Here is a 25,646-nt window from a genome sequence, read left to right on the forward strand (position 1 = left end):
TTTGTAGTCAGTTGATGATCCAGATTGTTCTTGGGGTCAGTAAGTAAAAAGTCAAGATCACAGTGACCTTCATACTGACTGAAAGCTGAAGAATGCATTAGCTTATGCTCATAGGGTGGTGGCCTGTGGTCAATAGAAGACCTGTAATATTTGAGGCTTAGTAGGTTGAGGTGATCTTGACCTTCAGACTGAAAACGTTTTTGTTTTTGCTATGTAACTATAGAATGGTCTTTAGCTGTCAACCTTAATACGCTAATTCACTATGGTTTGTAGATAAACGCTTTTGTTTTGGGGTCAGTAGCACCAAGATCAAGTTATCTTGATACTGACAACGGTTTCCACTTTTGAACAATTGGACCAAAAGTCTTAAATTTCATAGGATGGTTGGTCAGTAGATTACCCCACATTTTGGCTGTCGTAAGAGTGCTTTAGCCTTCGGCTTCAAACATTTCAGGATTACTGCCTGTGATCCGTAGATTACCTTTGTAATTTAGAGGTCAGTTGGTCAAAGGTCAAGACCGCAATAACTTTGAGACTGGAAAATGGTTTCATTCAATAGTTAAAGTATACCTGGACGTACAGTCTTAAACTATCTAGGGCGGATATCTTGCCAAGTTCGTTATGACCTAGAGTCTGAAAAAAGTATCGACTCTGTAACTATATAACTCATGATCTTACAGTCGTAGTCAAAATTAGGAATGATTCCCTATGATCATTATATGATTTTATAGTATGGGGCAGGCAGGTCCGATTACATTTGACTTAAAAAAAGTGTCAATTATAAATTAGACCTTGCCGTACAGTCTTCAAAGGACGATTGCCTATGTTCACCGTTGCCTATCATCATTGTGGCTTTGATACTGAAAACAGTTTCCGCTCAATATCTAGAAAACGCTTTTGTCTACAGTTGCAAAACCTCATAGTGCGACTTCGATAGTTGACGCCTATTGGTTTGTGATGTGTATCACTATGATCATAGTCAGAATGATATTAAGACTGAAGGCGGTTATATGATGTCTGTGGTCAATAGATGACTTCCGTTGTATCGCGGGTCAGAAGGTTAAATGTCTAGGTCACAGTGACAATGATTATTACAGGCAAATTGTCTCCATCGGGGTGACAAACAATGGGCTATCTATGTTCAATTCTAAGGGGTAGAATCTCCGATAAGACCTGTTCTTTATAGATATATGAACAGAAAGAGAAATAATGTTCCTTGCCCAATTAAGTGTTCTAAAATATCTGATGTCATTAAAGTATATTCACGGATGTAGTTGTATAACACAAATACGGCGATCCTTCCCCCGACCTTTCCTTCTTTTTCTTACAATGATGTTATATGTTTCTCATATTGCTAAACGCTTTAAAATTTCTGCAGTGGCAACGCCGTTGAAAAAAAGGACAAAGTCCTGAGGGGGAGAGACGACGGGGTAGTGGTATGACAAATTATCCACTAGGGTTTGAACGGACATTATTTGTAATTGGTACGTGTTTATTGATGAAAGTATATTGCACTTTGATAGAACCTATAGCTCAAGTCAGCTATGCTACGTCAGACAATGTGACAATAATCGCGAGATCCTTAAATTTGATCCCTTTACTCCCTATAGTCTTTTATAGGAAAAAAACTTTGAAAAACCTCTTGTCCAAAACCACAGGGCCTAGGGCTTTGATATTTTGTATATGACATCATCTAGTGGTCCTCTACTCAGATTGTTCAAATTATTCCCCTAGGGTCAAATATGGCTCCACCCTGGGGGTCACATGGTTTACATAGACTTATATAGGGAAAATCTTCTTGCCCAAACCACAAAGACTATGGCTTTGATATTTTGTAATGTAGCATCATTTAGTGGTTCTTTACCAAGTTTGTTCAAATTATCCCTCTAGGGTCAAATATGGCCCCGCCCCAGGGGTCATATGGTTCATATAGACTTATATAGGGAAAAACCTAGAATCTTCATGTCCATAACTTACATCATTCAAATTTGGACCACATGTATAGTTTTGAGTGGCAAGATGAACCTTGACATGAGTTGACCTTGATCTTGACCTAGTGACCTACTTTCACATTTCTGTAGCTACAGCCTTCAGATTTGGACCACATGCACAGATTTGTGTACCGAAAAAAACTTTGACCTTGTTATTGACCTAGTGACCTACTTTCACATTTTTAAGGTATAGGCTTCAAATTTGGACCACATGCATAGTTTTTGTTCCAAAATAAAATTTGACCTTGATTTTGACCTAGTGACCTACTTTCACATTTCTCAAGCTACAGCCTTCAAATTTGAACCACAAGCTTAGTTTTGTGTACTGAAATGAACTTTGATCTTGAGATTGACCTAGTGACCTACTTTCACATTTCTGAAGGTACAGGCTTCAAATTTGGACCACTTGCATAGTTTTGTGTTCCGAAATAGAATTTGACCTTGATTTTGACCTAGTGACCTACTTTCACACTTCTCAAGCTGCAGCCTTCAAATTTGGACCGCACGCATATGTTTGTGTTCTGAATTGAAATTTGACATTGATTTTTACCTATTACCTACTTTCACACTTCTCAAGCTACAGCCTCCAAATTTGAAACACATGCATAGTTCTGTCTACCGAAATGAACTTTGACCTTGAAATTGATCTAGTGACCTGCTTTCACATTTCTCAAGCCACAGCTTTCAAATTTGGACCACATACACATTGTTTTGTACCGAAATGAAATTTGACCTTGATTTTGACCTTGAGCTACATGTAGCCTTGAAATTTGGAACATTCGAAAATGGCTCAGTGAATGGCGCCAAGATCACTCTGTAATCTCTTGTTAGGTTAATAGGTTAAAGGTAAAGGTCAGATTGAACCAGAAAGGTAGAACTTTAATTTACAGTGAGCATATAATTTCTGTTCCTTGTGCAATTACTGAATGCATCAAGGGGGGCATTTCGTGTTCGACGAGCTCTTGTTAGAAAATGTTTTAAGCAGTGTTTAGATTATATGGGGAAATAACATGTGCCTAGAGCCTTGATTAAAAAAATATCGCTTTAGTATTTAGTGTTCCATGAAGCTAACACATCAATACAAAATCTGAAAGAAGATCCTTTGGAAGCAAAGTATGCGACCAAGCAATATAATAATAATACAGACTTGGCTTAATGAGTCTATTTACGAGAGGTAATGGAAAGCGTAACACGCACCCTAGTAACTGCTTAAGCGGACTTCTATTGCGTATATGGTTTCTAGAACTATGCACGACCTTATATTTGCTAGGAATAATCTCGATGTCCCAAAATTCTTTTCATGCATTTTTTTTCTACTTGCTGGAGGTCATGCTGTATGGCTCTGAAATGGTGTTGATAGATATATAAGTTGTCATGTCTTCAGTGAAGAGTCGAACCTGCTATCAAAATATTAAGTATCTGCCCACAATGAAAAAAAGCACACAAAACAAGAACAGGCCCACATAATTCAAAACATGAACATTAGGATTTGTTCTTTCCAAATGATTCGTATTATATACATGTTACATGTGGTATTTTGTGAGACCCCTTTTAGACTTTTCCAACTTTATATACCTGCGCAATAATTACTTGATTTAAATAGGTGGAAATTTCTAACTTTTGAGAAAAAATATCTACTTTGTTTCATCAAAATCAATTGACAATACTTAAAAATATATTTTCAATACACATTGATTTTCAAAAATATCAAAATCAAAGACTATTTTTTTTCCGAATATTGGAAGTACAAACAGTCGTAATTGAATTACTAAAACAGCTGACCACTGCGTGTATAGATTTATTGTTTTTTCCTACTAAAGTTAAGGAATGTTCGATTTATTCTGGATGAAATATTTCCATCCTAAAGCCTTAGCAGCCGACTATGTCAAACAGCTATTTACCTTACGCAGCCGGTCAGCTAACTCCTAAACGTGTATTTCTTTTCTTATTTTACTTTCTCTTAAAGCAACCACCTACCTTATACAGTCACCTGCCTTATGCAGCATGATTGTGTTGCTCTCATTGTTGATTCCTTTATACAGGTTTGACTGTATCGACATAATAGCAGTCATAGTACACCATTTATTAATTTTCGAAATTATTTATAGAAATAAACGTTTTGTAACTTTTTGAAGCAAGTACATCTTCGAAACTGTATATGAGCCACTGTTCGCTTTCAAAACATATTGCAAATAGAGAAACCATTAGCGAACAGCAAGGATATGCTAGTAGCAAATGCATTATGTTGTTTTTTCCATGGTGCGGCTCATATCGATATACCGATAGTAAGAAGGAAGTTTTTGTAACATAAAACACTGTAGTCTTGATGACACAGAGGATAACCTTCACGCTTACAAACAACCTGAAGACAAGAATATCAATAATATCGAGAAACATCGTTTAGTTGAACAAAACATAAACTAACTGAACGTTCATGTCAAGTATTTTTCATTTTAGGAATTTTTTAAAGGACGGGTTTTGTTACACCAGAAGTAAAGTAGAACTACTGTTTGATCAATTAGTTCTGTAACAAGAGTGTTCTGAAAAGTAAATTGCGCAATGAACAAATTAAATCTGAAATCATTTTTATAAATGTTTATGCATTGTGGTAGGAACATTTGAATTTTGAAGATATATTTTATGATTTTAACTTCATAATTAAAAACCTATTTTCTTCCGTAATTGAAAAAGTATTTTCACTGGAAATCTCTTTGCTTTATAAAGGAAAATAAAAAAGATTTTCTTGCAAAAGTTTCCAAAATTTGTACGTGAAAATTTGCTTCTGGGCTCATTTAGGTGCTTAATATTTGGCTTTCAAATTGACTGTAATTAACAGTTTACAATCTCGAGTCAAATTTGAACTTGATGATTGATTTACAATCATTATATTTTGAATAACCAAAATATATTCCTACTATCGACAATCGAGGCTTCATCGGGTATTTAAACGAAATTGATGAAAAACTATGTTACAGATAAGTTGGATGATAGAGTTGTGTGTATTATTATAAAATGTATTTATTTTCCTTGATGATATGTAGGTCACTTTATAAACATAGTATGTACATGCACTAACAAAAAAATAAAAAGATCCCCATCCATATCGAGCATATGATACATATTTATGTACTTGTATGCCATTAGTTATGATTTCTTTTTGACTATTCCTTAAATCCGCTCTGATTCGGAGCATTTTATGTTACTCGTAGGGCTGTGACTAAATACAGAGTTGGTGCGCCTGTGATATATTACAGACTCCGGTATATACCGGAATAACTAAACATGAACGAAAATATCTTAAATGTATATATTTTGTAACCATGGTGATACTAACCCTAACCTTTAGTCAGTATATTATGCATATTATACACTAAATGCGTGCGGACATGCAAAAAAGTGAGTAATTTTGCCGTGCGCTCCAATTGATAATAATTCCGCGCATGAGCAGAAACGGCTGCACCAACTCTGCAATGAGAAACATTTTACTCGTAGTATGACTGTTTTTATTTTACATGTGGAGTTGTGAAGTCGGAGTTGTATTATAAAATTCAAAGCGTGCATTTACAAACATCGATTGGTTTTACATATTGAAGGGGATACCAGCTCACCTCTTCAACTGTCAGACTTATCAGAGCTGTCCAACCTTCCTGATATTAAGAAATCTTTATCATTTGTTATTCTTGTCAAAAGTATGTTCTCTAGAAAATGTATATTGAATTGTATTAACGCGACGAGATCAATGTAGGTACATGATAGACAGAACAGAGCTATGTATCATGTGTTCGACGTGCATTTAATTTACGGTTACGCCATTAATGCAAGCATTTGCGAAGTGTGAAACAATTCAATCTGTGAAAATTGGCTTTTATGAATATTCGGTCTTAGGCCACACCAAATTGATAAGTTGTTCATCGGATTTTTTTTCTGAAAAAATTGAGGCGGCGAGCGAAAAAATAATTTAAATATTTTTTTTGGTTTTTGAGAAAATCAGGAGCGAGCGAAGAGCGAAGAAATATATTTGTCTTCATTTGGCTCTCGACTGACTAATAAAAACCATAAAATAGAATGTATAGCCCTTTTAAATTAAAAAGTAAGTCCCCAGGGATTGAGAAAATCTAACCCGCAGACGCACAACAAAGCAAACTCGTGAAAAAAGGTAATAACATTGTCAAACAGTACACTGTAATCAAATATCGAATCGAATATTTACTGCTATAGATGAAAATGTAGCATTCTTAGCTGACGTTACAAAGTTTTTGATACATCAAATATCTATGTGAGTGTTGCTAGATCTATTAAAGCTTCTGATTTGAAACTTAGAACAGTTATGTACTGTCAAAGTCTACACCAGGAGAAACAATACTCTTAAGTCTGAATCTAGACAGAGTTATGCCCCTTTTTAACATAGAATATTTTTAATTAAGTTTTATATAATAACCAATAGCTCTGTACTTTAATAGCTTCTGACTATTATGCCCCTTTTACTGGCAAAGCTCTGATTTAGAAAAGTCGAGCATGATGTCTTATGTACAGCTCTTTTTTCTAACTTTAATCTTTCATAATATATTAAATTTGTTGAAACAAAGTCTCAATTAAAATCTGAAATGGAGATTAACGTGCATTAGCATTAACATTAGTCTACTAAATGATTGGAAAATTTGAAAATCAAAACTGTCCTGAAAACAACTCATAATGTAAATTCCTTACCCCACCAACTTTCGTATGCAAATGCTGATCATTTGGACAGGAAAAAACAGAAAACAGATAAGTGACATGCATCAATAAGTATTTACCCTTACCAAAATAATGTAGATTGATGTTATCAAACAAATTAGTATGTTTTTCTTCATCCAGTTTTCAATGAAATAAATCGATTTTTGTAGTATGTAATTTGGTAAACATTTGAAGAAAATGGCGTAACTGCATAAAGGGGAAATAACTTTAATGCAACTAAATATAAGTATTATGATTTATTATAGACGATGTGTGCGCAGTATGTATTTATTTTGATTAAAATCCATTTGAGAACAATCTGGGACTGAAAGTATAAGCAATTATACACTTATACGTCCGTTAAAAGTAGCGCACCAAAAAATTTGAATTGATTTTTTTCAATGGGGCGAGCGCAAGCCAAAAACAAAAAAAAAATATTTTTTTTTTGTGTTTCTGAAAATATACGAGCGGCAAATCCGATGAACAACTTTTTAATTTGGTGAGGCCTTAGTAAATGATAGCGAATATCTTTATATCTGAAAAAAAAAACTAATCCGAATAGGTTTTTATGAGCGGTTGTCACGCTGAATAAGGCACAGAAAAGAGCAACACTTTAATATTCTTATCCATTCTTAATACAGCCAAACCTATAATAAGCAAAAGCCTGTGTTATAAGATCGTTAATTTTAGGTCTCTCTAATAGTGCATTTCACAGAAATTGAACCTACCTGTATTAAAAGACTACCAGCTTCATTTTGCTGCATAAAATTCGAAATAAAGAAAGCGACAATGTTTCAAAACTTATCTGAAGTATAAGATGAAAACTCCGTAAAAATATCAAAGACAACAAGTGAAAGTCGTGCGTTTGATTGAGCTTTATTATCTTGACAGTTCTCATTTTTAATTAATGATATATCTATCTACATTGTTCAAAATATTCCAGATGTATTGCAAACATTGTCAACACCGTTATTTATAAATACTCATGTCAAGTGGGGTACAGACTTTTGCAGTTCAAGATCATATTCATCTATCACACCGTACCTATAAAGCGACTAACCCACACATGGTGGTGTGAGATTTTAAAAACTAAAACCTTTACCATATTCATCTTTATGTCGCATATTTGATGTTCTAATAAAACATTTTTCTTCGAATTGTTTTCCTAACGAACTAAAAATAAAAACATTTCTGATAAGGGTTTCCCGGTTCATAAAAAATGGAATTCCGTTCACGTTCAACGAGCACCTTGCAAACACTTTCGTCAGGAGTTCGATTCCCAGACCCGTAAAATATTTGTTTTAAAACTGTATTTAACTTCTGTTTCTTCAATACATACGATTCAAAGAAGACAGTAAAATCTGTAAAACGATCCTTTGGAAGCAAATAATGCAACCAAGAAGAATAATAGCAGATTCGGTTTGATTGAGTCTCTTCATCAAAAGTAATGGAATTTGCAACACCTTTCACGCCCCCAGCACTGGCTTAAGCGGAACTCTTTTAAACATATTTTGAATAAACTCCATGAACCCAATGGACCAGACATTTATAAAAACACTGAATCCAGTTTATCTAGTTCTAACTTGTTCACTAACTTATATATGTCACTATTGACATGTAATTATGTTTAAATACACTCCGCCTTTAATATGATCTTATACTTTTGAATGGGGAAGCCATCCAGCTGGCATACGGAATGTCGATGTTTCTTCTTAGGGGCCCGCTCGTGATGAAATAATGCACGGAGGGGCACCTGGGGTCTTCCACCACCACCAAAGCTGGAAAATCACCATAATTTATGACCTATAATTGTGTCGGTGCGACGTTAAACCCAACAAAATAAAATAGATATGCTTTTGAAGCCTTTCTGTGATATTTTTACAGCTATACGAATTAATTTTAAAAAACTATATAGCACATCAATAAAAGCATTGACCGGTCATAATTTTAGTATCAATTGATTTAAAGATACTACCGATTTCATACGAAAATAATAACTGAACAATGAATTAGAAACCAGAAGCAAGAGGAAAACAAACTTACACAAAGTATGTAATGCAAACAAAAATATTGGTCGGATGCTACAAAATGAATATTTAAAATTATATCCATCCACTCAACCTACTGCGTCATATTGATTTTACATCGTGTTCTTTTACTTTAAACGAGAGTGCTACTGACTGTATATTTACATATCTTTACACAAATTGTCATGACAAATCTGCCGTCAGATATACTTTGCCGTCGATAAAAAGTGAAATAAGACATATTCACTTCTGATTTATCTAAATTTCTCGTCTCCTTACATTGTTTTGCATATGCTGTACTGTATTACGTAATCACATGAAAATACAAAATGTATTATATGAAGAAATAATTTGATAGTTAAATGTATATGTACCTAATATTGGAGTATAATTAGTTAATACTAATTTATTTTAGGTACATTGTTCTACAACTGATATTAATCACCCTCGACGCCTCATTCCTGATGGAATCCACCGCCACGAGAGTAAATATAGAAAATAGGGAGTATAATTTCCCAATATTATCAAAAAGCAGTATTGGAAATCTGTATGATATAGTCGTTCAATATTATACTTTTTGACGTTCTCTGTTAATATACTAGTACAAAGGGGTTCATATACTTTTATCTAAAATACCATGAGATGCACCGTAATCATATTATACACTAATTGCTAGCGGACAAACAAAACTTTGCGTATTTTCGCCGTGCGCTCCAATTGATAATCATTTCCGGGCATGCGCAGAACGGCTGCACTAGGTTTGTCTTAAAAATCTCACTTCATTCTTTTATAACGACTTTCACGTCAGGTATTCATTCGCTTTAAAAGAATTTTAAAGAAATAATCATGGAACTGAAAGGCCTTATACTAGATATGGCACTTCTGTGTGTTACTGCTGACGCTATTGATCATTATAATGTTAATATCAATATTCACAACAGACACAGCGAGTAGAAAGCCAACAGCACGGACCAAATTACTACTACATGTACAATTCACGGTAACCATCCTTCGGACTTAATTAGTTACTTAAAGTCAATGTTGGACATCTGTGAAGCTAAACTGGATCAGATTTTGGAGTCAACAGACGGCAACGCGAGACCCAGGGACTGCAACGAAGTTCAAAACCCCGGATACACAAGAACTGGCGTTTATACTATCTACCCAAAACCTGGTGTTATAGGCTTTAAAGTTAGGTATGACATGGAAACAACGACCGGTGGATGGACCATCATACAATTCAGACTGTCGGCGAGTAATGTCTTCAGAACTTGGGATGAATACAAATCTGGCTTCGGGGATGTGAACGAAAATTACTGGCTCGGAAACCAAGCAATACACATGATTACTTCTCAAGGCAAATACAAACTACGTGTGGACTTGACCAGTATTGAAAATGAGACGGCATATGCAGAGTAAGGGTCATTTTCTGTAGGGGGTGTCAAATCAAATTACACGCTCATTGTTGGCGGGTACACTGGAAATGCGGGAGACAGTTTAAATTTCCAAATTAATCAAATGTTTTCTACAAAAGATAGGGAAAACGATCAAGTAAATGACAATTGTGCTCAGACATATACTGGCGCCTGGTGGTATAAAGACTGTCATTTATCCAATCTGAATGGAGATTACGGCAATGATAATTTTGGTAAAGGTGTCATCTGGTACACCTGGAAAGGGCTTTCTCTCAAAACAACAGAAATGAAAATCATACCTTCCAACGAGTAAAAGTATAAACTGACACTTCGAGATGCGTTCCTAAGTTCCTCTCAAAATAACACCATAAACGGATATAAAAATCTCAACAACATTATACCGTCGCCTACTGAAACAAAACGAAATATCTTTATATAATTGTGAGGACACAAAACATTTCCAGTATAAACTACATATCAGGCTTTTTTTACTTGAAACCTCGTGTTTTCTGTTTTAAGCAAATACTGTCTATGATGTGTACTTTATTTGATATCATGTACAATTGTTGAAATATTTAAAGGGACGTCTATATTGCACGTATGTTTTGTTTTTATAATACCATGCAGCATATAGCATACACTAATAGCTGATTAAGTTTACGGAAGTCACTTCCTATTTTTTATAATTCTTTCAAGTTAATATACAAAGTACAGTTTTAGCTTCCAGATTGAAGTAAAATTAAGGTAGTGGACTCTAAACGATAATCGGCAAATTACATAGTTATTCTCCGTATGTGATTTCGGCATACTTCGTTGTTTTACGGAATACGATGTGCATATAGAACTCTGTTTACGTTCGAGTGCCAATTGCCAAACAAGATTACGTATTTACCCGGATACTGTCGCGTGTCATTCTGTATCAAATACATTAAGGGCAATGACTTCCAGATCGTACGACAACAACAACAACAAAAAAAAACAACACAAAAGTATCAGTAAATTAATGTTATATTTAAGTAAACAAAACTAATTTCAGAATATGTAGATATCAAAACTTCATTAAAACAGTCTTTAAATTTTGTTGTTCATTAAGGGTATTTTATAAAACAACTTCACATATACATATAATTACAACTATTACTCAATTCATAGATTTGCGCGTTTCTGATTGGCTACTTCAGCACACGTGACCAACTTTCATTTCTCAATGAAGCCGTCACGTATTCATTAGATCTAATTAATATTCATAATTCTACGGACTACTTTTTCGTTTCTGGGTCGCGCACTTTCAGTTTCAATTCGCCGATTTAGTAATAAATATATACTGTAATAGGAATTATATTTGTTTTTATTTACTCCCTTTTAATCTTTTATTAAACATTTATATATCCGATAAACATAGATAATTACTGCCGCATCTATCTACCGTTCTCACGGTTCTGTAAACTTCGTCTGCACAACAACAACAATCAGATTTTGTTTTGTTTAAGCAATTATTTGTCACTTTGTATGAGCCAAATGAAAGTAGTCAAGAAGAAATTCCCGAGGACATTCAGGCCCTTCGATGATGAACTTGAAATCGAAAGTAAAACTAAAAGTGAAAGTGAAACCACAAACAACCCAGAGTCTACAGCTGTCACCAAAGACGAAAGTGAAAGTGAAGTCCTGGGGGAGGGGGGGGGGGGGGGGGGAACAACTAGAAACTCTTGAAGCTAAATATATACATGTAACACAAACTGCTGCTCCCCACAGATTTTAAAAACTTGTCACCAGGAGAAATTGAAAAAATCAAAGAGATATACCCCCAAGACTAGGGGTGACTATTGAGGCAAATTTGAACTATTGCCATACTATTGATACAGTATTGCTGAAAAACTTAATGCGGTCTGTTCTATTGCAGGTTACTATTGCGATACATGGACTAATAAATGTGCATATAAATATCAAAACATCTATGGCAAATCTGTGCCACCATAATTAATAAACTCTTATAACTCTAATAAACTCTTTTTATAACTTTCGACACTTCGTTCGTTTAACATACTTTCCTTTTGAGCACTGTTTATAATTGCTGTTAATACACATTAAGTAAAAAATCCATCTTTATACTTTCTCGGTATCTTCCATAGAAACTGAAGAAAGTTAATCTTGTCTTGACAACATGACAGTTTGCACAGCCAGACCAGGATTCGAACCTGGAACCTCCCCAAAACACAAAATTACCATATGTAATTTCCACAGTGTTGGGTTGCTCTGCCAATTGAGCTATCTGGCCAGTGGAACTGCAAAAATATAAGATTATTTTTCGATTTCTGGTTTATACAGCTTAAACGGAACGTTAAGATGGGAAAAAAATTGGTAATGGGATTTTCAGTAATCATTCTACTAAATCAACTATGCATTAAAGCTGATTTACCATCTTTTTCTAATTAGCCCACTTAAATTCTCACAAAAATATTACATAAAATCCTATTTTAATTTTTAACAAGCATGGTCATAAACAAATACAAAGTAGGCGTAGAAAAAAATGTTTGATTCCGGTACTGCAGGTATCTTGAATTTCACCCACAGCTGAACCGCATCAGCCTTCAGATTTGTGCTGAGGAAGGCAGGGAGTACATTTCTCTGACCCATGAAGTGAAAGAAAAATAAAATCAAAGTGACGTCGCAAATGAAAAGAAAATTTATGCTATAGAAGGTGACAGTGAAAATTGTCCTTTCAGAACTTGAAGGCTTGTATGCTCACTGTGACCCAAATGCTTAAAAGCTATTTTGACATGTAAACATGTTTGTCAGATTTGGTACAACACTAAACCAGTCAGCATAAAAAAATTCGCCAGTTTTATGGGCGATATTTCTAGAATTATCGCGTCTTCACGTCTTGACACACCGTAACTCTGTTTTCAAATAATTTCAATTCCATTTTTTAAACAAAATTAGCTTCTAATAAAAAAAATCAATACTAAACATTTCACACAGATATAAGAATTGAATGTTACTTTTCTGCAGTCCAATATGTATAAACTGTCAAGAAGTTTACGACTAATTGACATAAACATCGAAGACTGTTCGTTATTGTACGGTTCTATTGCATTTTCTGATACATCGCACACTGCCTTCACGCTAGTGCAACCAAGGGGCTAGATGATGCCGGATGTGAGCTCCGGCGTATAATGCTTATGACCGGATATCGTAACGATTTTTAAATGAAGCATCTGTTTGGTCATACAGCAGAGAAAAGACAACAGAGCAGAAAATGAATGTCAAAAATCCTCATCGGATTATCAACTGGCACCAACGAAAATTCTCAGCTAAATTCAAATGCAGTTCCGGTTCCAATCTCGGAAAGTCCAAATCCAACCTATGAAGATAAAAAACACCATGTGCCGACAAGATTCCGGAATGGGAATGTTTATCCGTCTTCATGAACATTTAACAACTGCACATTCACTCTGCAAAGTACCCTAAATACTCAAAATTAAGCTCAGATTCTTCAGTTATTAAAACTGAAAACACAATTTCAATTTGAAAAACAGATTCAGAATTATGTTCACTTTGTTATCTTGTAACAATTCATTGTCCCAGTGCTAAATTTTCCATACCTGATCTAATTCACAGAACACGGGTACATAATACTTGTTGACAGAAATAAATTGATATAAAAAACACATGTGAACAGATGAATTAATTTAGTAATTAAATTTAATTTAAGGCCATGCAAAATTTGCCAAAAAAAAAATGTTAAATTTGTGGAGTTTTTCAACGTTTATTGATTTGTGAAATGTAGATACTTTTTATTGCAATAAACAGACATATAATGAATTAAATTCCTTACCTATCGCTATCATCGATTCAAATTTTTCCTTGCTCCAGTTTCCAAAAATAGAATTTCCAAATTCCAGCTGTCAGTGTCTGACTGACCGACTCTGACACGTGTTTTCTCCAATCATCCTTTCGAATGAATTTCTTGAACGTTATATTCATAAAAATAGAATATCTTTGATAAAAGTTACAGATGTTAAACCACAAATTCCAGCCTAGCAACCTCAAAAACTCCGATTTTAATTTAATCAAGCCTAAAACTCCAGACCGTCACAATCGCGACGTTGATGTCGGCCATCTTTCTTTTGCGTTTATGCAAATGAGTCGTTCGCTTGCGTCCATGACGACGAAATTAATACGCGTAACCCCAAGTACTCTTAAAGCTTGCATTTCAGTATAAAAGTTTGGATTTTTCAAATAGGAAACAGATTAAAGAAGATTTGAAAGTTGTAATTATAAGAACTGAATGGTGTTTTTCTGCGGTTCATCGATGTATGAACTATCAGGAAGTTTACACCTAATTTTTACATAAACACTTTCGGTGTTTATGCAAATTAGGTGTAAACTTCCTGACAGTTCATACATCGATGAACCGCAGAAAAACACCATTCAATTCTTAAATATACTGTTATTTATATACTAGCATTCCTGTTTCGTACAATTTTCATTTTTACGTCGATTTGACAGTAACAATACTGATTGTTAAGTTTTCCTTTGAATATATTTATTCACATTCAACAAAGAAGCTGAATAAGGGGTTATGTTGTGTTTTCTTGTATTGCAGCATCTAATTTAAATCCCTGTAAAACATATTACATACATTATGACTTCAAGCTAAAGCGCACACCATCCTAATGCTTTCTTCATAACAAAAAAATGGAATGTGTACTAAATGTATTATTGTATTTATTATTGCTAGTTTATACCATATTAATCAATACTAAATTATTGAAATTTGATCCAGATTTTAAGTTTCAGAATTAGTCTGAATACTGTTTCCTTGAAAACAAGACTGGAATCGTATGTTAAATTAACCTTTGTATGGTTTGAACCAACGATCTTCATATTGATCTGGCAACACCTTTACCACTGAACCTCTCCACAAAGCCCTTGGTTTATAATTACATGTATAATTGTAAACGTTTCTAAAGTGCATTGATTTACTACAGACATCCCAAGAATGCCAATAGTTACATATAAAAATTTGCTACAGATGGATATGTAATACAGACATAAAAAGTCATGCCAAATAGATTTAGATGTAATTGGAAGTAAAGATTAATCAGTTAGTTAACAAACAATGTCTCCAAATAACTGAGCTACAGTTATCCTACACAAGCCTGTTGGACAAATAACGAAACAGAGTATTTTTATTTTAGGTTCCAAATCGGACTATATAATAATAATATGTCTCTAATAAAGAAATGCAGTGTATTGTACGTGTGGGTCAGAGTTGAGTATAATACTCTGCATCCCTTTATAGCCGATGGAGCTCATTCAACAAGGGTAAAATGACTATTGCAGGCCGTCCTAGTTATTATCAAAGCTGGTATGTAATCTTTATCCAATATAGTAGGAGGAATACCACTCATTAGCGCTATTATAAGGCCTAGAATAATTTCCTGTTTAAGGTAACGCCCCAAGAATTAGTTAGAATGATAGGTAGGCTTTCGTCTATTTTTATAGAACATCAGAAAAGTCATAGTCAGAAACTAAAATTGTTTTTTTTTTATATATATTTTGTACTTTCTCGATATAAAATCTATGTGACTGTATTTTCAACTTCAGTGTCTATTTGCTTTTTTTCCCTTATATCTCCCATTTCAAAAGCAAAAGTTAAAAGAAAATCTTAGATTTATTTTTTCTCGCTCGTTAGGATCAGATTACTCTTATCAAACAACATTTAATTTCCCTTCAATATTTAACTAAAACTGCAACATATTTGCCTGTATTACACTCTCTAGCACAAGGTCTTCACAACTTTATGTCTTAGTACACATCAAATTTGCTTGATATATTTATATCTGTCTATGTATGTATTCTTGTAGGTACATTGATGAGTTTCCTCAAACATATATCAGCTTTATAAAGTGTATAACATAACTGAAGCTAAGAGCCAGTTCCCTTGTCCATTTCCAGTCGACAAGGATAAGCAATGTCAATGCTTGCTATAAATGTCTGTCTCCTGATACTATGCCCTGTGCTACATTAGTAAAATTTTCTGAGAGAATTGCTTACAATATATCTAATTGCTTAAGAAACAAATTCTCTGTCCAGCCGTCATGTATGCTTGTCAAACCTTTACACGAGGCATAGCCGTAAGTAAAGTAATCCTATGCATGCAAACGCGATGAGACAGTATCACAACCAGATAATGCATAAAGAATGTTAGCATTAAGTGTTGTATAGGTGGCTGCAATCTTTTATGTATGTTTTTCTGTGTGATTGTTGTCCTTGATTTATGCCAAAAAGACGGTGTGCGACAGAATTAGTCAACATGTACCAGAACTGTTTTACTTAACAAAAGAACAGTGTCTCAATGTCTGTTGCACGTAACATCACTTTGTTTTCATGCATATTCGACAAACAAATGCATACCATGTATAGCCTTGTCGTGGGTGTATATGAAGTGTTTGATGTATCGTTGGGCGTTATGTTCTTTCATGAATCATTTGAGTTTGCAGGCATTAGCATAAAGAGAACCTTTATTTATGGCACTGCCTTATTGAATACCAGTTAGTGCACCGCATGTTGTAATTTGTAACATACTTACACTTTTGGAACAATGCATTGTCATGTTATAAACAAAGGCACCATGCTGTAAGTCAGTAATTAGAACCAGACAATATGTTCACAGAACGATTTATTAATGAGGTCATATTTGGGGAGACACATTATGGCATGAACATACTAAATAGCTGGCCTTCTTTATTCTATATAAAATTAACAAATTTTAAATGGTTGCAGCACCATGCAGGACCCGACGGGCTTATAATTTGAGACTGTTCTACAATTGAGCTTTTACAAAATGGCACATTGATTTTCTCAGATCAGAGTTGCTAATTTTGTTCAAATCTAGTGGTAAATATCACAAGACTAATTATTAAACATCTATAGACCTACCCATTTCAGGGTATAGCATCATTGTCCGTTTTGCAAAAGTTGTATGTCTTCTAGAATAAACTATCAAACTTGAATGTTCTGATTGCTAAATGTTCACATTTGAAATCATTCCTACTAACCCCCATTGAGTCAGTAAGATCGATATATAATATCAGTATCTTCATCAAATATGTAAACAAAAAAAAAATTAAAAAATATATATTGCAGATCAGATAGATGAAACAGTTGTGCGTACTTTTTAAAGATATTTTTCCTTGTATCAAGGTGACTTTATCAATATCATATGTACATGCACTATCAAAAATGAAAAGTTCCCCCGTCCGTATGCTGCAAAAACAGCATCTTGCAACTTGTACAATGTATGCAGATAGTTCTGAATAATGGTTTTGACTATTCCTGAAATCCGATCTGATTCGATGCTTTCTATGTCCACGTGGAGCTGGACCTGCAAAGCGTGCATTAACTAATACCGGTTATTTTTACATATAAAAGTCAATAGCTCTCATCCTGTTTCGTTAGAATTGTACGACCTTCCTGATATTAAGACAATGATAAAAGTTATCAATTACGTCATTCTTGTAGAAAGTATGCTATCTCAAAACCGCGATAAAATCAATGTTGGTAAATGAAAGTCAACGATAGTAAACAGGAAAGGTCTATATATCATATGTTCTACGTGTCATAAATATAGCACGACCCATCCACTAATACGGAAACTATAACTAAACTGTGTAAACACATTATCCTTCTGTTTCATGGTGAATACAATACAACTGATTACTAGGGATGTATAGAATGACATTAAACTATTTACGTATGTTAATGAGTTGACATTTCGCAATCTCAGAGTAATGATGTGGATAAATACTTCTTTTTTATGTACCTGAATAAATTCTTCAAAAATCGGCCTTGCATTTCACTATTAAATATGAACAGGCATAAAAAATCCGTATTGTACTTTTTGTATTGTATATTACAGGACTACTTTTATTGATATGCATGACCTGACACATTTCTGTTATTAGCGCACATAAAATCTTTACTAAATTCCATTTTAACATCGATAAACATTGAAGATTTCGTTCAATAACAAAACACCAAACAAAAAGGTCGAGGTATATAATAAAAGGGTCATTATAACAGTAGCTAGATCTGGGATTTTGTATTCTGCTCTCGTGGATTTTGCAAAGTCGGATCAAACACAGCGCTTGCTTATTTACCCGATAGACACAGTTTAAATATAACTTATTCATTCCAAAGCCCGAAATTATCCCGAATTGATTAATACATAAAATGTCACTCTCTAGATGCACAGTTAAAGAAATAATCATTCTTAATTTAATTGATTCATAGATAGTCTTTCAAAACTGAAATAATTCCAATAATAATAATTTAGAATCTTAACTGCCAAAATAGATAGACCCACATGATCCTACAGCTCTGTCTTGTAGCTTAGGCGCTCTGCAGCTAAAGTGCTGCCTAGCTAACGTAACTCCCGGTCTGTCGAAGAGACCGGGTTATATAGCAAAGCTCTGAAGCATAATGTGTCAACTGTTGACAATTTCTCATTGCATTTTAGTGAAATTAGTGTTCCCATTTCTCATACTTTATCTAAAGTTGCTGATCCCTAAGTGTTATTCTCGCCTATCAAAATAAGAAAATAGATTAAATGAACCAATCACTTCTAAATAATTATCATAATTACTTTTACCGGATATACCATGACATGTTACAAGCGCTCCCAGTGATATTATTCGGCTGGTACACGCCTGTTAAAAGTCAAATTTTACTTGAACAGAAAAGTGCTTTTCTTTGTTAACTTTATATTTGTCATTGTTAGCCGGGTCGGGAACTCGAAATTAAAACAGTTCAGATGTGCATGATATATATTTTATACACCCGTATTTGAAAAACGGGAGGCATTATGTGACGGCGCGTGCGTGCGTCCGTTCTGATTCGTTTCTTGAGTACAACTGTATAACTATTAAAGGTATTGACTTTACACTTAGCATATAGGTAGATAGCGATGTGCAGAGTGCCTGAACCGGATATGTAGGTCAAAAGATACTTGGTCTCAAGGTCAAAAATTGAGCTAAAAGGTCAAACGCTCCGTCACATTTTGCGTCTCGAGCATAACTAAATAACCATGCAAGGTATTGACTTCAAGCTTGACATGTAAGTAGGTGGTGATGAGACGATGTCTGAATACATGAACCGGATCGGTAGGTTTAAGGTCAAGGTCACCAACTGAGATCAACTGTCAAATCTGTCTTATTTCGTGTCCGGAGCATAATTTATTAACCATTTTAGGCATTCAAACTTGGCATATAGGTAGGCAGTGATGAGACAATGTGCAGAAAACATTAAACGGGTCTGTAGGTTTAAGGTTGCAGTCACAGCTCTTCATCTTTGTGTCCAGAGCATAACTTAAAACTGTATTAAAGGTATTGACTTGAAACTTGGAATATAGGCAGATGTGGATGAGACTATGTGCAGATTGCAAAAATCTATATTACATCCCCACCCCATCCCATTTACCCACCCACCTGTCCCCAAACGTAAATAAAATGTTTCTTGTCCTTAATTATTCCTGTAACATCCCCAACACACCCTGCTCCCCCATTCCCCTCTGACACATTCCATAATTTTTTCTTTTTTTTCTTTAAATGTTGCTTCCGTCCTACTCTTATATAACCCTTCGGGCGTATATTGTCCCACCTGACGAATTTCTTGTTTAGTCGTATGATTGGTGCAATGTTAACATTGCGAATGATTGAATATTTAGTCTATAATAACTGTTGGCTACAAAACTGTGTATATATTTCACTAACTTAAAAATACATTTGGGTTAGTCAGATTTACAACTCTAAATCCGACTAACACAAATGCATTTTTAAAATATTGAAATACCTGATCACAAATCGCCAGCGAAATGGCACAAAAATAGAAAGATTTGAAACTTTAAGTTTTTTGCAGTTGAAATTGGCAAAGATACGAAAGCACATATAAACAAAACTTCATACAATACGATATCTATCTAATGAGATCCGATTATGCAAAACTACGGCACAGTAAACAGTAAACAACGAAACAAACTACTACGCTGTTAATTTTCAGTTCATTCTTTTTGAAACGACATTCTTGCAGGTTTTCGTTTGCTTTAGAGTTTTGAAATAAAATCATGGAATTGAAAAGCGTTATACGAGTTATTGTAATTTTTTGTGTTACTACTGACGCTATTGATCATTATACTGTTGTCAATATTCATAACGGATACAGCGAGAAGAAAGCGAATAACACGGACCTAATTACTACGGCAATTCACGGAAACTATCCTTCGGACTTAATTGGTAACTTAACGTCAAAGTTGGATACATATGAAACACGATTTGAAAACTTGGTTGAAAAAATAGAAAATGTAACTGTAAAATTGGACATATGTGAAGCTAAACTTGATCAGATCTTGAGGTCAATAGACGGCAACGCGAGACCTCGGGACTGCTATGAAGTCCTAGACCTCGGATACACGAGAACTGGCGTTTATACTATCTACCCCAAACCTGGTGTTAAAGGCTTTCAAGTTAGGTGTGACATGGATACAACGACCGGTGGATGGACCGTCATACAACGCAGAGTGTCGGCGAGTAATTTCTTCAGAACTTGGGATGAATACAAATCTGGATTTGGGGATTTAAACGAAAACTACTGGCTCGGAAACCAAGCAATACACATGATTTCTTCTCAAGGTAAATACAAGTTACGTGTGGACTTGACCAGTAACGATAATGAGAAGGCATATGCAGACTATGAGTCGTTTATGCTCGGAGATGCAAAGTCCAATTATAGGCTATCATTTGGTAGTTACACTGGGAATGCTGGAGACAGTTTAAAAAGGCACAATAATTGAAAACTTGGTTGTAAAAATAGAAAATGTAACTGTAAAATTGGACATATGTGAAGCTAAACTTGATCAGATCTTGAGGTCAATAGACGGCAACGCGAGACCTCGGGACTGCTATGAAGTCCTAGACCTCGGATACACGAGAACTGGCGTTTATACTATCTACCCCAAACCTGGTGTTAAAGGCTTTCAAGTTAGGTGTGACATGGATACAACGACCGGTGGATGGACCGTCATACAACGCAGAGTGTCGGCGAGTAATTTCTTCAGAACTTGGGATGAATACAAATCTGGATTTGGGGATTTAAACGAAAACTACTGGCTCGGAAACCAAGCAATACACATGATTTCTTCTCAAGGTAAATACAAGTTACGTGTGGACTTGACCAGTAACGATAATGAGAAGGCATATGCAGACTATGAGTCGTTTATGCTCGGAGATGCAAAGTCCAATTATAGGCTATCATTTGGTAGTTACACTGGGAATGCTGGAGACAGTTTAAAAAGGCACAATAACAAAATGTTTTCAACAAAAGATAGGGATAATGATGAAGACAGAAGTACAAACTGTGCTGAGATCTACATCGGCGCTTGGTGGTATACAAATTGTCATGACGCTAATCTGAATGGGGAATACGGCAATACAGCATACGGAAAAGGTCCTGTCTGGGAACATTGGAAAGGTCTCTATGCTCCTCTTAAGGCAACAGAAATGAAAATAAGGCTGGTGTAACTGTATGCTATTTACGACTAAAATGAACGATTTTAGTCAAATGTAACATTGTTAAAGCAATGAAACAATTTGCCCTTTGTCAGTGTTTTTTCAAATGTCACGTTATTAATAATATTTAAATGATCATTATGTTAAATGATTTTATGTTTCAGTTTGAATTTAACAGGATCCATTGTTTTATTTTTGTTACTGATTCAGCTTCTCATACTAGGCTTTTCATTCTAATAGATATGTGTAGGGTAAAAATGTTACGTTTATGACAAAATACATACATGTAGGCGTAAACAGGTTGTATTTTCTCACGAAAGAGTCAAACAGACATCTTTGTTTTGAAATTTAATGTGTTGAATTCCTATATAATTGTTGTTAACTTATTTCGACTAATTTCTTGTAAGTTACAACTGAGTTGTAACTGTAATTTAAAAGATTTTCTAAAGCATCCCTAAACATGATATATTATAAAACGTTTTTCTAAGATGCTATTGAACTCTTTCTGAAAGTAAATAGCTTGTTGATATTCATTAAGTCAAAGTTAAAAGTAATATAGTAAAATTAGATTTCATGTTATTATGTATATATTGATTAACTTTGTGATATGAAACCATTTTAAACATATTCATTTATTATAGTCAAATGATACATTATACCATACATATTCATATAATTTACAAATTGCCGTTTCGATGAGACGTCTAATTTCAGCATACCTTACGGAAATTAAAATTTCTTTGAAACTATTTGAAATCAATATGTTTTTCAAATTATAAAGCATTGCACTTTTTTAAAATAAGTAAGCTGCGTTAAAAAAGCTAGCGAGCTGAGCTGTTGTCAATTTTTAAAATTATTTTCTCCTAGACGCACAAATATTGTCACGTTGTAAATATTAGGTTATTTAACATTGTTCTGTACAATACGGAGATATATTTGGACGAGTACCCAGCTGAGAAAACCATATTGGACGAGCCGCTAGGCGAGTTCAATATGGTTTTCTCAGCTGGGTACGAGTCCAAATATATCTCGTATTGTACAGTACAATGTTAAATAACCTTTTTATTCTATATCTATTTTATCTTACTATGATAATAGTTTAAATTAAAATGTTTCAATGAATATTGTATTCCTTCCTTTTCTAGTTTTTCCCAGCTTGGTATGAGTGCAAATATATATTATACAGAACAATGTTAGACCTTAAACAACCTTTTTATTGTATATTTATTTCACTTCATAAGTAATATACTTAATTCATTGAATGTTGTTTTTTCTGCATATCATCATTAAAAAAGTATATGGTGCAACCTCCCTACAACAGCCATTTGGCGATTTGGGTGGCAATAATACTTGGCTGAGATATTATGCCCACAAACATTGTCAGCAAGTTTGGTGAAGATCGCATGAAAGCTGTTCGACTTAAAGGAGCGGACAAGGCTAAATTCCCCGTTTTTCGAGTAATTCAAGAAATATAATCAAAGAGTGCCTGGTACAATTTGGCTGGTTATCGAAATTGGCCGAGATGTAATGCCCACAATCATTGTCAGCCGATAGTGATTTCGTGTACATTTTGGTGTCCTAAACCGAAACCGTTTCTATAACATAAATATGAATTATTAAAAACACATGCACGTTTGTTAAATTATTATGAAATGACTGACAAAAAAAGGGCGCTTTCAGTTTTTCCACAAAAATGCTTGCATGAAACTACAGTTTGTTTTCAGACCTGTGTTTTGTTCACAGGAATAACTCCTAAATTGCTAAAAATTTTTATAATTATGTCCCTTTATTCTCAAAACGCTAGATAATCAGAGACAAGACTGATAAAGTCAGAATATTCAACTAATCTTTTCTAAAAAGATGTTATCTAGCCTGTACATGCATGAAACTTAAATGCTCCCTTTTTCCTGCAGGTTATAAAGAAGTAATTCGTCAAAATAACTTCCGTGGTGTAGTTTCGAAAGTAACCCCTATGATAATAAAGATCCTATTTGTTCCATTTTTAGCGCATTGGTGCGTAAACCGGAGCCAAAATGGTTTATTTCACACGTGGAAATTCAACGTATTTTAAATAAAATAAGACACTTTGCATGCTTTTCGGTGTTTGTTTGAAAACAAAAGGTTTTATTCTGCGGACAGCGGCAAAATGAAGATATCTGACTCTTCACTGCGCATTACTCACTACCCCTTTTTTCTTTTTTTCTTGTAGCAATGCTTTGATCGATATTTGTTGAAAATAGGTCTTTCTAAAATTGTATCAAATTGATATGAAGTCCCCAAAATGACCTAGTATTGTCGGTGCAACGTTAAATAAAAAAATAAAATAAAAAAAACTGGATCTGAAGTAGCAGAATTCTAATGAAACAAAGAGAAATTTCATTTTTTGGTATTTTCTTGCAAAGATCTGACTATTTAAAAAACATAACAATTTGATTTCACCCATTTTGTTAAAATTTCATTTCACGGTTGGATATTTTTGATAAAATCAATAACAGTTTTTAATAATTTTGGTGTATAAAAGGCCACTTTCAGTGTTTTGAGATTTTAATTATTTGAACTTTTGGAGGTTATTGTTGTAAACAAGTTTTAACAACATATAAGTTACAATACAACCCCCCTCCAATATTCACGGCTTTTATCCCTAGGACGACCGACATATTTTTATTTTAAAAAAATCTAGCCAGGAAAATACATTTATACGTCTTTGACAGCGCAAGAATGACGTCAACGACCTTCAGCTTTTCGCGGAAGCAGTGAAAATGAAAGTACATGGGTTAAACTCCGGAAAAGAAAGTCCATTTGTCTTGCGCAGGGGTTACTAGGGCCGCCCTAAATGTATCAGCGTGGACTTCTTTTTATTTGCTAATATGGGGTCAATGTTCATTTTCTTCGAACGATTTGAAAATACCTGGGCTTTTGTAAGACATGCCACTTTTCATCTACAAAAAAATTTTTTGCACTCGGAAATAACACAAACTTCATCAATCATTCCAAAATCTTTTCTGATATTGTCTAAAAGTGTTAGCATATACCTCTGAGTCAGATACTTTATATTTTGAGCGCTGCATCCCTTTACATATTTCAGAAATATCCTAAAATAAATGAGCCGCCCATGAGAAAACCAACACAGTGGCTTTTCGACCACATGGAGCATTCGCGCAGTCTGGTCAGGATCCTGCTGTTAACTAATGGTTTCTCTCATTGCAATGGGCTTTTAAAATCGAACAGCGTGGACCCTGACCAACTGCGCGATGTGCAGGCTGTCCGATCCATGCTGCTCGCAAAGCCACGTTTTGATTTTCTCATGGCACGGCTCATATATCAAAGTGGGGAAGCTGATCTTTTTAAATAAAAAATAAACATTTCACGCGATATCTATACTTTAAAATCAGTAAGAAATAATATACATGCACTTGAACTTATATTTAAAGGGGAAAATTTCCTGTTGATTCTATGGAAGCGTTAAATACCTTCAGACGTAATACGTTTTATAAGGCCGCCTGGGATATACCAAGTAATGAAATTTTCATAGATCACTTTATTTTCTTAAAAAGATATAGACTTTGCCACTAGACTGATGATAGATATATTTCTACATTCCCCTTTTTTCGAATTTAATTCCATAAAGACAAAAACCGTCTGTTTTAGAGATTTTACAGAGGAATTGAACATAGGATTTCACTAATTGTCAAAAAATGCAAAAAGATATCATAGCCTATGAGCTTGTCTAAAATGATACTGATATTACATTCAGCGGGACGGATTGACAAATTTTTTGTATGATAAATAAAGGCCAAGGTTTCATAATGAAAAGCAACGACCCCCTTTGCACTTGATAGAATCCACTTTTCCATACTCAAAAGTCAAGTTAAACATTCACACAAATTGAGAAGTACAGCTACAGTAAACACAATTTAAATTAATATTTTTTTA

At 34.4% G+C, this 25,646-nt stretch overlaps 1 protein-coding gene across 1 annotated transcript; it reads left to right on the forward strand.

Annotated features, from left to right (window-relative positions):
* The first annotated feature begins 9,769 nt into the window (after nucleotides 1-9,769).
* LOC123541830 (microfibril-associated glycoprotein 4-like) lies at nucleotides 9,770-10,150 on the forward strand. The gene has a single exon (XM_045327451.2). It carries the CDS (start codon nucleotides 9,770-9,772, stop codon nucleotides 10,148-10,150), a length of 381 nt encoding a protein of 126 aa, XP_045183386.2.
* The last annotated feature ends 15,496 nt before the right edge of the window (nucleotides 10,151-25,646 follow it).

The sequence above is a fragment of the Mercenaria mercenaria genome, chromosome 19 (genome assembly GCF_021730395.1).
Source record: "Mercenaria mercenaria strain notata chromosome 19, MADL_Memer_1, whole genome shotgun sequence".
NCBI lineage: Eukaryota > Metazoa > Mollusca > Bivalvia > Venerida > Veneridae > Mercenaria > Mercenaria mercenaria.

Bases quoted from the DNA above. Each gene is read 5' to 3' on its own strand.
- LOC123541830 (XM_045327451.2), top strand. From the start codon at position 9,770: ATGTTGGACATCTGTGAAGCTAAACTGGATCAGATTTTGGAGTCAACA.